The sequence below is a fragment of the Ursus arctos genome, unplaced genomic scaffold (genome assembly GCF_023065955.2).
Source record: "Ursus arctos isolate Adak ecotype North America unplaced genomic scaffold, UrsArc2.0 scaffold_6, whole genome shotgun sequence".
In the NCBI taxonomy this organism is placed as follows: Eukaryota; Metazoa; Chordata; class Mammalia; order Carnivora; family Ursidae; genus Ursus; species Ursus arctos.
This window is the reverse complement of record NW_026623078.1, coordinates 42,923,192-42,934,394: the sequence shown is the minus strand read 5'-3', so window position 1 is coordinate 42,934,394 and position 11,203 is coordinate 42,923,192. Positions and strand designations below refer to the sequence as shown.

The 11,203-nt window shown below is 35.3% G+C and overlaps 1 protein-coding gene across 2 annotated transcripts in view; it reads right to left on the bottom strand.

Annotated features, from left to right (window-relative positions):
• Positions 1-531: 531 nt before the first annotated feature.
• The window catches only part of RIPK2 (receptor interacting serine/threonine kinase 2), a 29,506-nt gene continuing 18,834 nt past the window's right edge, over positions 532-11,203 (bottom strand). The window contains exons 7-12 of one of the 2 annotated variants that reach the window (XM_044382713.3): positions 10,140-10,229; positions 9,177-9,262; positions 4,699-4,782; positions 3,978-4,071; positions 2,181-2,336; positions 532-1,374 (exon numbers count right to left, since the gene is read on the bottom strand). In XM_044382713.3, the coding sequence (XP_044238648.1) occupies positions 1,037-1,374; positions 2,181-2,336; positions 3,978-4,071; positions 4,699-4,782; positions 9,177-9,262; positions 10,140-10,229 (848 nt within the window). In that variant the 3' untranslated portion in view covers positions 532-1,036. The remainder of the gene's footprint in view (positions 1,375-2,180; positions 2,337-3,977; positions 4,072-4,698; positions 4,783-9,176; positions 9,263-10,139; positions 10,230-11,203) is intronic. The other variant, XM_026495787.4, reaches the window with a different exon arrangement.

The following is an 11,203-nucleotide window of genomic DNA, read 5'->3' as shown; positions in this document are numbered from 1 at the left end:
TGCACGTCTGGTGCTTCTTGAAAGTTTGTTTAGAATTTATCCTGCATCACACTTTTTGCTGACATTACTAATAAACATTTCAGAAGAGGGATTATACCTTCTAAGTTTTCTTTTAGTAACATAAGTTGTTAACCAAAAAAATAACTCACACTATATTGTTTCAGTTAAACTTGGTGAACAAGTTAAAAAATAAAAAAGCAGCCTTGATACCATGCAGCAATTAAAAAGAATGAGTTAGATTTATACATGATCTGGAAGGCTGCACCTGATACACTGTTGAGTGCAACAATTAGGTTGTAGTATGATGTGTTATAATATTAATGAAAGACCCTTTCCCACATGACTGTATACGTATGAGTAGGAAGAAGGGTATAGAAGGATAAACAGTGTGCTGTTAAGTTTTGGTTACCTCGGTTGCTAGTTAAGGTTAGAAATGAGGGTAGAAACATATATTGAAAGATTAATTTTTTCTTCATATACTTTGTATCACTTTACCTTTGAAACATTTTTTTAAAAGAAGAATTCAATGAATAAGATTTTAAAATGTAATCTGGATAACAAAGTTTAATGAACAAGCTTTTGGAGAGGATCTGAACCTGGCACTATAAGTTAGAAATGCAGTACTAGCTCTAATTTAAGTATAAAGGCTACATTTCCAAATGCCAAACTGCATCTTAGACAAGTAATAAATAACCCACAAAGAAGGTGAATATGAAAATGGCTTCCATGAAAAATGCATGACACCTTAAGACACTGTTATATACAAGAATATAATTATTACATTTAAAAAATAAGTTCAATTAACCAAAGAGACAATTGAACTCAGTAGCAAAATGCAGACTTTCCAATATATTAATTTTAAAAAATACTATAACATCATGGAAGAAGACTAATATTTACCTGAAGAAGAAACTTCTTTAAAGAAGCTTTAAAGCTTCTAATACTCATGTGGATTTTATAAAAACAATAAGATAAAGGCAATAGAAATATAAAATACCCTTATAGAGAATGACTTTTCTTCCTGAAAAAGAGTCACTTATAAGCTTTTATTTTGAAATAAATTTAAAGATTGTGATCGAGAAACCACAAGTATTTCCGGGTAAGGTTGAAGACCCATTTGCTTGTTATCTTTCAACTTTTGTACTATAACTTTGGCAAATTCTTCTCCTTGGATGTCAGTGGTGTCCAGTAACTGTCTGACTTTTGAGGTCCTTGTAGGTTTGGTACTAATGAGTTCATAGTCCTCCTTCATGATCAAGTCCCTGGACAGAAGAGCGTCTAGCGACTGGTTAAGGCAGGCTTCTGTCATCTGGCTCACGATGTCTTCCCTTTTACTCTGGATCCACTGTTGGGCTATGCCAGGCTGTAATCGCTCTGTAGAGGGGCAAGGGATGACAAATGAGTTGAGGACAGATATATAACTATGAGTAAAATTAGATGAACAAAGAAATAATAAGGAATAAAACCCCTAATTTTCCATGATTATGCTAATATGGAATACAAGTATTTTGGGGGATGCTGTTAATTTTCAGGAAACACTCAGATACTTGGGTTATCTCTTTTTTTCCTTTCAGTTCCCTTCCCAGAAAAAGACTTTTTATATGCTATAAATCCACAGGGGGCAAAACCCAATCTATGTTATAGATACATACATATATATTTTAATATAAAGAATACCTGCATATTTTTTAAATAAACAAAAATTACTTTAGAAACATATTAAGTCACACCTCCTTTTAGCACTTCCTCCCTAGACAGATGTGTATGAACTACCATGTGGGCCTATTGTTACATGTCAGCACTCATCTCCTAGGACTGGAAGTGCTTTCCTACTTAAGAAGGTATATATTTATCATGTTGAAGAAATAAAGACAAATAAAACTTGTTTTTTTTTTTTTAAAGATTTTATTTATTTATCTGACAGAGAACAGAGAGAGAGACAGCCAGCGAGAGAGGGAACACAAGCAGAGGGAGTGGGAGAGGAAGAAGCAGGCTCCCAGCAGAGGAGCCTGATGTGGGTCTTGATCCCAGAACGCCGGGATCACGCCCTGAGCCAAAGGCAGACGCCTAATGACTGAGCCACCCAGGCGCCCCGACAAATAAAGCTTATTGCATGGCAAATCTACTGAACATATAGTTGTGAGATAAACAGCATCATTTACAAAGTGTTAAATATTTACCTGAATTTCCCTCAGCTGGGAATGGAGTTATTACTGCTAAAGAGAATGGGGTGGTCTTGTGATCACAAAATGTCCCCTTCTGAGCTGAAGAAATGTTACTATTGCAACTGTGATTTATTGGGTAGTGACACAGCGTAGGAAAGTCTTGAGTTTTTCCTACAAAACACAATATCTTCATTAGGGGTAGAATAGTCCTTAGCTATTCCTATTAGCTAAAATATCAATATCTGGGTCACACAGAGGATAGTATTCAATGTCTTTAAATTTTCAGTTATTAAAGCTGGTTCATAAATCTAACTCCACAAGTAAATATATTTTAGACAAAAATGTGTTTATTATGAATGTTTTTACTACACTTCTGCGCTTGTCTGTTTTATGTAAATTATAAATAATGAAATTTTGCTTCTTCACATAATCCCATATTTCTTCTGTGTCTTCTTCCTCCTTCTGTACTTTAAATGTGTCTTCTAAATCTATTTATGATATGTGCCTTTCTACACTCTTCCTTGGTAATTCTATTCAACCTCAGGGCCTCAACTGTCAGCTCTCTTCCCAAATCTATGTAATTAAATTTCCTGTCTTCACTGAGCCTTAGTCTTACGTTTTCAACAGTCCACCAGACATCAACCTCATATGCGCTGCTAAGCACCTCAAATTTGAAAAAAAAAAATTAAAAACTTAATTATTCATCTAACTCTAAAACCTATTTCAATTATTTCTGTTAATAGCACCAATGTTCTTCGAGTCACCAGGCTTGACAACCTGTTCAGCTCTTTTTTTCTCTCTTCTTTCCTACAAGTAAAATGCTATAAACTCCTTCAAGTATGCCCTCCATAACACCTCTCATCATTTCTCCCTTCTTGTACTCTGCATCAGGTCTCATAACCTCTCACGTATAATAGTAACAGACTAACAGTCTACTAATTGGTTTCCCCACCTCCATTCTCCTTTTCCTTCCAAAAGAGCTTAATATTCCAGCCAGGATGAATCTTCCTAAAGCAAAACATTTTTATCATGTCACACCCTTGCTCAAATATTTGCAATAGTTGCTCCCTAACCAAGTGAAAAAGCCCAAATAGCTCAGCAAGTCTTAGAATCTGTGATGGTATGACTCCACCCTACTGATCTTTTATCTCCTTTCATTCATCCTCTTTACCAGCTAAACCCAACTACTCACTGTTCTCTGTTTTCTTGCTTCTGTGCCTCTATGTTGTTCCTTTTGCCTGGAATGCCCATCTTTATAACTATAGGTCCAACCTTCAGTCAGAAACAATTTCTTCATGATGACAACATGGTGTAGTGGAGTGACATGAAAATATTTATCAAAAGACCTGGCTTCGAGTCTTGGATTTGTCAGCTACTAACTATGTGATCCAGGAAGTCTTGATCTTAAAAATCTGTAAAATGAGGAATATCTCCCTCACAAGGTTGTTGTGAAATGCTTTGTAAAAAATGTTACTTTTCCAGTGTATTACCATAGCTCTATATCCACATCTCTTTTATAATACATCACCTTCTATTTCATACTATGGTTACTTAGGAATATTTCTCTTCTCTTAGAAGAAATTTTTTAAATATCTTTTCACAGAGTCTAACACAATGTCTTCAATATTTTAATGTATTTGTGGAACATCCCACTACTATTTTCACAACTTAAGACTCTTAACATTTTTAAAAAATGAGTTACGGCTGCAGATGAAAGACATGTTCCATACAAACCATGACTGCTTATCAATAATATGATCTTAAAAGAAAATGAAAAACTTGCAAGTAATACTGACTGAAAAATTTACATACTAGATAAAAAATCATTGTCTTGAGGAGCGGACAGGGACTTTGAGGCTCTAGCAGAATCACTATTTTCATGGAGCTGAGAGGATCCACATGATTCCTAAAGTAAATAGAAGATAAATGATTTAGGTTAACAGAAAATCATTTTTAAAGGTATATAGCTTTAATTTCTAAATAGTTCTTGATTTTGGTTTACTATAAAAAAGACTAAAAACTATTACAACTTATACCTTACAAAATTAAAGAAACATATAAAATAACAATCTTATATATTCTTCGGAGAATTATTAATTTGAAATATGAATGAATGCTACTAAAGAAATCTTTCCTTTTTGATAGCCATGGAAATGGCATTTTCCTTTCATTAATCATTGCAAGAGGTAAGGACAAAGCAGTATTATAGCTAGTTAACATTTGGATAAGAAGGCATAAATATAATGGTAAAAATGTAATCAGTGATTTGCCTATGGACCACACTGGAACACCATCCATTATATGAAACAATGACAGGGACTAAAGTTAATGGCAAACAAAGAAGCAAGGACTATGTATGATTCAATGAGATGAACGGTGGCATGAAAATTAGGAGTGTTGAATTTATCAGCTACCTAATAAATCCTAAAATCTCCTGGGGTGTCAGCTTCCCACATATAAAGGAAGGAATTAAGACTGAATGATTTTTCATATTCTTCTCACATTTTGATTTTATCAACACAATTTTTTTTACCTCCTGTGGTCCATGAGTTACAGGTATGTTCAGAGATGACTCCATTTTCTTCTTGTCACATAAGTGAATAGTGCTCAAAGCACTCTGTAACAGGAATGAATGCATATATGTCCTTTAGTTGGAGGTGATTAAGAAATTATATGAGTAAAATACAATCCACTTAACATACTTTATATGTTTATACAAAATCAATGAAAAGTGAAGTTAAATCATTTGAGGATATAATATATAACCTTAAGGTAGAAACAGCTTAGAATAGGGGTAATAACTTTAGAGAAACAGACTTTGAATCCTGCCTCATCTTAATTGGTTACCTTGAGCAAATTTATCTTTAAAGATGGACTAATAGTGGGGCGCCTGGGTGGCTCAGTTGGTTAAGCATCTGCCTTTAGCTCAGGTCATGATCCCAGGGTCCTGGGATCAAGCCCCCGCATCAAGCTCCCTGCCCAGCTGGGAGTCTATTCCTCCCTCTCCCTCTGTCCTCCACTCAGCTCGTGCTCTTTCTCCCACTTGCTCTCTAATAAATAAATAAAATCTTAAAAAAAAAAAAGATGGACTAATACCTACATGCAGGACTGTTTTAGAGATTAAGTGAGATAATGAATATACAGCATCTGGTATGAACTAGGTACTTAACAAATTTCAATTTGTGTAAGTATATGCGTCTATCATAATTTTTAAGTATTTACTATATCCTAGGCACTGTGCCTAAAACCTTCTAAAAAAAAGAAAGTAAGTAAGGGAGGGAGGGACAAAGGGAGGGAGGGAGGAAGGAAGGAAAAAAGGAAGGAAGGAAGGAAGGAAGGAAGGAAGGAAGGAAGGAAGGAAGGAAGAAATTTCTGAAAACAAAAACCACCAATTAGGGTGACTTGTTTTGTTTGAGGTTCCTACATTCCTTTCAGTTCTTTGAACCAGGTCCCATAATTCATGTTTTCACAGATAGCCTTTCCTATATCTTAAAAAGTAAAAACGGAACCAAAAGAAGTTTTTTCTTTTTTTTTTTTCTTTTTTTTAAAGATTTTTTATTTATTTATTCAACGGAGATAGAGACAGCCAGCGAGAGAGGGAACACAAGCAGGGGGAGTGGGAGAGGAAGAAGCAGGCTCATAGCAGAAGAGCCTGATGTGGGGCTCGATCCCAGATCGCCGGGATCATGCCCTGAGCCGAAGGCAGACGCTTAACCGCTATGCCACCCAGGCGCCCCCAAAAGAAGTTTTTTCTTAATATTCCATTTCATTTCTTTCTAGGGGTTGATTTACTAGTGCATAAATAATTTTAATTATCATAACATCAGTTTTGAAAAATGATGTTATTAATTCAAGGATATTGCACTATCAGAAAGGTTTCAATAAATTTAAAAGCACAGAAAAACCTTATATAACAGAGACAGATCCAAAGAATAATTCTAAGGGTTCACATAAAAATGTATTTAACAAATGCTCATTGGATTCGTTTATGCAAAGTACTATGCTAGGTGGATTATATATACAGATGAATAGTGGTTTTTTCTTCTAAAATTCCTACCCATGTAATGGAGCAGACAGTCATAAGTATGAATAATGGAGGGGTGGGTGTAGCACCCACCAATTTCTAAAGTTCTGTAGAGCAGTTGACAGTATGTTGGTTTGGAGAAGAAAAGCATACTGACAGGTTTGTTTTTTTTTTTTTTAAAGATTTTATTTATTTATTCGACAGGATAGAGACAGCCAGCGAGAGAGGGAACACAAGCAGGGGGAGTGGGAGAGGAAGAAGCAGGCTCATAGCAGAGGAGCCTGATGTGGGGCTCGATCCCATAACGCCGGGATCACGCCCTGAGCCGAAGGCAGACGCTCAACCGCTGTGCCACCCAGGCGCCCCCCGACAGGTTTGTTTTTTAAATCACTCACTAGTGATGGCAGCTAACCCGACTGGTTTATAGAGACGGGAGTAAGCAACTAAATGATTTTAATACAGAGGTATAGCATATAAATAAGTCATCTGCCTAATAGCTAGCATTTACTGAATGCTTACTAAGTAATCTTAGGACTTTTTTGTTTATAATCCTCGTTACAGTAATCCTGCAAAATACTTATCTCCAGTTTACAGATTAGTAAACTGAGAATAAGTCTCATGACTAAAATCTAATTGTTAGGTATCCTGGGAAGTCTGATGCCAGCTCGATCTCAGGACTCTGGGATCATGACCGGAGCCAAAGGCAGATGCTTAACCAACTGAGCCACCCAGGAGCCCTGGGTTTTCAGAAATTTCTTTCCTTTTTTTTTTCTTTAAAGATTTTATTTATTTATTTGAGAAAGAGAGAGAGCGAGAGCACATGCATGCTCAAGCAGGAGGAGGGGCAGAGGGAGAGGAACAGAACCTGGAGAAGACTCTGCATGGAGTGTGGAGCCTTATGTGGGGCTTGATCTCATGACTCTGAGATCACAACCTGAGCTAAAATCAGGAGTCAGGTGCTTAACTGATTGAGCCACCCAGGTTCCCCCAGAAATTTCTTGATGGAAAATCTTATTAAATTTGTATTCTACTCTTGGCCCTGCCATTAGCTAGCTGTGTAGAGTGTTATGTAACTTTCCTATACACCTCAGTTGTCTTATCTATAGAGATGATATTCTTCCCCTACCAGTTTCACAGGATTGATAATTTTTTTTTAATAGAAAAAAATTAAAATCCTGAGTAAAAACAATACAGCTGGTTAAGAACAACAAAGAAAGTAATGCTTTTTTTAGTAATTTAGCAATGCTATTATTAAATGGTATTCAGGTATTTGAAAATATGTACTTTAAACTATTTAAAAAGCCTAAATTTCTTCTAAAAAAATTAACAGTTTTAAACATAGATCCTAGTGTTTTGCAACAGCGTGGCTGGAACTAGAAAGTATTATGCTAAGCAAAATAAGTCAATCAGAAAAAGACAATTATCATATGATCTCACTGATACATGGAATTTAAGAAACAAAATAGAGGATCACAGGGGAAGAGAGGAAAAAATAAAACAAGACAAAACCAGAGAGGGAGACAAACGATAAGAGACTCTTAATCATAGGAAACAAATTGAAGGTTGCTGGAGGGGAGAGGCGAGGGGATGGGATAACTGGGTGATGGATATCAAGGCAGGCATGTGATGTAATGAGCACTGGGTATTACATAAGACTGATGAATCACAGACCTGCACCTCTGAAACCAATAATACATTATATGTTAATTGGTGGTAAAATAAATAATGAAATAAAAAATAGATCCTAGTGTTTAAGTTTTTTTGAGGGGGGAAAGGAACTGGAATGGTTCTCTTCCACTTTATAACCAAGGGAACAAATTCTTCTATCCACCTTTGCTTGGCAGAAGAAGAGAAAGTTGTGAGGAGAGAAAAGAGAACTGAAAAGATAAAGCAAAAACAAAAAACTACAGAAGTTTGTAGCTACTAAGAAGTGGAGAGATTGGAATGTTCTAGAAAAGACTGTAACTACTCAGAAGTAGGGAGGTCAGTGAAAAGTAATCAAAAGAATTAAAACACAGTTCTCTAGTTCCTTAAAAAACAGGCACTAATACTGCCACTATCAATTTTTAATTTGGCTAAAGGAAGTTGTTTCTTCATGCATTTCCCTTTTAAACTAAAGATTATGTCAAAAGATCCAGCAAACTGCAAGAGGCAATCACTGTCATTTAATGATACATAAATTGTAGACTATGCTTGTTCACAACTCAAGACTTTGGTAAATAACTGATTATTTTTATTATTATATCTTAGATGCTATTTAATGAAACTCAGCAAGTGTTCAACTATGCTTACTTTGTCCCTAAAGGGCTGTAGTTGCTTTTTTAAAAAAATTTTGATAATCTTAAGAAAACCTTGATAATCTTAAGAAAGTAGTAGGTCTCTTCAATTGTTCTAATCTACAAAAGCCAGAATGAGTAAATAGGACAATTGTTCTAAGTAATGCATATCAACTGTTACTTTGATTTATGCAACATAGAGTTTTTGAGTGGGAAAACAAAGCAAAATAAAATAAAGCATTAAAACTATACATTTTGGCCTCAAATATTAACACAATTCTATAGCTTAGCCTGGCAATAAATCCCAAAAAAGCCCAAGAACACTGAATAAAAAGAAGTGTAAGAACCCAGACTTCTAATTACTCTGTATATACTAAAACTTTAGGTTAAGAAATATAGGTTAAAAAAACCCTAGTGATTTAGGGCATTCATTGTACATAACAGGCATTCATCACACATTTTAAACTTACATTTGATATATGGGAGTTCTGGAAATGCCTCTGAGAGTGGCATTTGAATGAAATGGAAAAGCTCTTTGGTGACAGAAAAAACAGTATTCATAGTCTCTGTTAAACTCTATCACCCTAGTACTGTAGCTTGTATGTGTGAAAAATATATAGATAAAAACTAGATTAAACTAAGCTGAAAATCTCCATGAAGGATATATGATTGTTTTAAATTCAATTTCTACTATTTCATTTAGCAATTTACCTTTGTTTTCTTTAGTTGAATAACAGCTTCAAGAAAAGTTATCTCTTCAAATGTCCTCAGAACTGGTTCAAGTTCTATTAAACATTCTAAATAAGAAAAAAAAAATTGAGTTCAGATTGCTCTAATCATTAAATTGCAAACTATAAATGCTAATATTTCACTGATAAGGCCCAAGGTCAATTTTTTCCCCAAACTCTTGACATTCAACCCTCTTAAGGGCCTTTATTATATGCATAAAGATAGAAATATACATCATGGAATACACTTGAGAGTCTAAAAATAAACCCTTACAGTTATGGTCAATTGCTTTTTGACAAAGTTGCTGAGGCAATTCAATAGAAAAAGGATCATCTTTTGAACAAATGGTGCTAGGACAGCTGGATGTCCACATAAAAAAAGACAAATTTACACTCTTACCTAACACCATACATAGAATTAACTTGAAACAGATCATGCACTTAAATGTAAATATAGGAGAAAATCTTCATGACCTTGGGTTAGGCCAAGAATTTTTAGATATGACATTAAAAGCAGAATCCATAAAGAATTTTGATAAATGCACTTCAAAAAAATTGAAAACTTTTGCACTTCAAAAAGCTGCTATTAAGAAAAATGAAAAGACAAGCCCCAGACTGGAAGACATTTTTCATGTCATGTATCTGTTAAAGGACTTGTATCTAAAATATATAAAGAACTCTGACAATAGTAAGACCAATAACCCAATTTAAGAATGGGAATGTAACATAATGCAGGCATTTTGGAAAACATTTGGGAGTTTCTTAAAAATGAAAGATAAATTTACCATACAACCCAGCAATTCAACTCATTGGTAGCAATCTAAGAAATGAAAGCATGTTCACACAAAGACGTGCATATGAACATCCACAGCAGCATTATTCATAATAGCCAACAAATAGACATCATCATTACTACTACAACTACTATAATAATATACAAACTTACTGCTGAAAGGAGAGGCCAGGGCTCCAGATGTAAAACTGGGCATCACTAACATATAGATGATATAAAAAGCCATGGTCTGGACTGGATTATCTAGGGGGTGAATATAGACAGGATACAGATAGTAAAGGGCCCATGTTAGAGCTCTGAGGCACTCCAACAGTCAGAAATTGAGTAGAGGAAGAAAAAGAGATTGAGGAAGACAGAATACTAAATTGTGTAGCCTCTTGTGTCTTGAAGCCACCAGAAAGAAAGTTTCAAGGAAGGAATAGTGAGTCATGTTTAATCTGCCGAGAAGCCAAGTAAGATAAGCAGGATTTTCTAACTTTGCCATCCTTGGTAACCCCAACAATGTAGCTTTAGTGGAGATATGAAAAGAGAAGACTGGTATCAGTTTGTTAAAAACTGAATTAGAGGGAAAGAAGCAGAGACAACAAGTATGGACAATTCCTACAAGGTGTTTAGATTTGAACGAGAGCCAAAAAATGAGGTGGTACTGAAGTCAACATATGAAGTTGAGTTTTTTTTTTTTCCCTATATAAAGATAGGGGATGATAATGGAATATATCTGCATGATAGCTGAATGATCCAGCAGACAGGCTGAGATTGGCACTGTGAGAGTAGAGCAAGACTATAAAGGAACAGAACCTGGAGAGGGTTTGGGAATGGTATCCAGAGCATAAGTGGCATGTTTACATTTGTATAAGTATATGGACAGTTTTTTCCCCTGTAAAAAAGATAAGGCAGGAAGGATGGATATAAGCGGATCTATGAGGTAGTAGTACTCTCTCATGGTTTCTATTTTCTTAATGTAATGTGAGAACAGGTGATCAGCTCAAAGGAAAGACGGAGCACGAGGTGCAGGAGGTTTAAGAAAGGAGGCTAAGGTATTACCCCTGTCTTCTTTTCCTAAGCTCAGAATCTATCAAGAAAAGCCTCAGAATAATGATAAATGATGATCAAAGTATCAACCTTTATTACTGATAAAGATAATTGGAGAATTTACCTTTAGAGCTGTAGCCAATGGGCTTGGAAAGAGTTCACAGCTTTACTCAGCCACAGGCCTC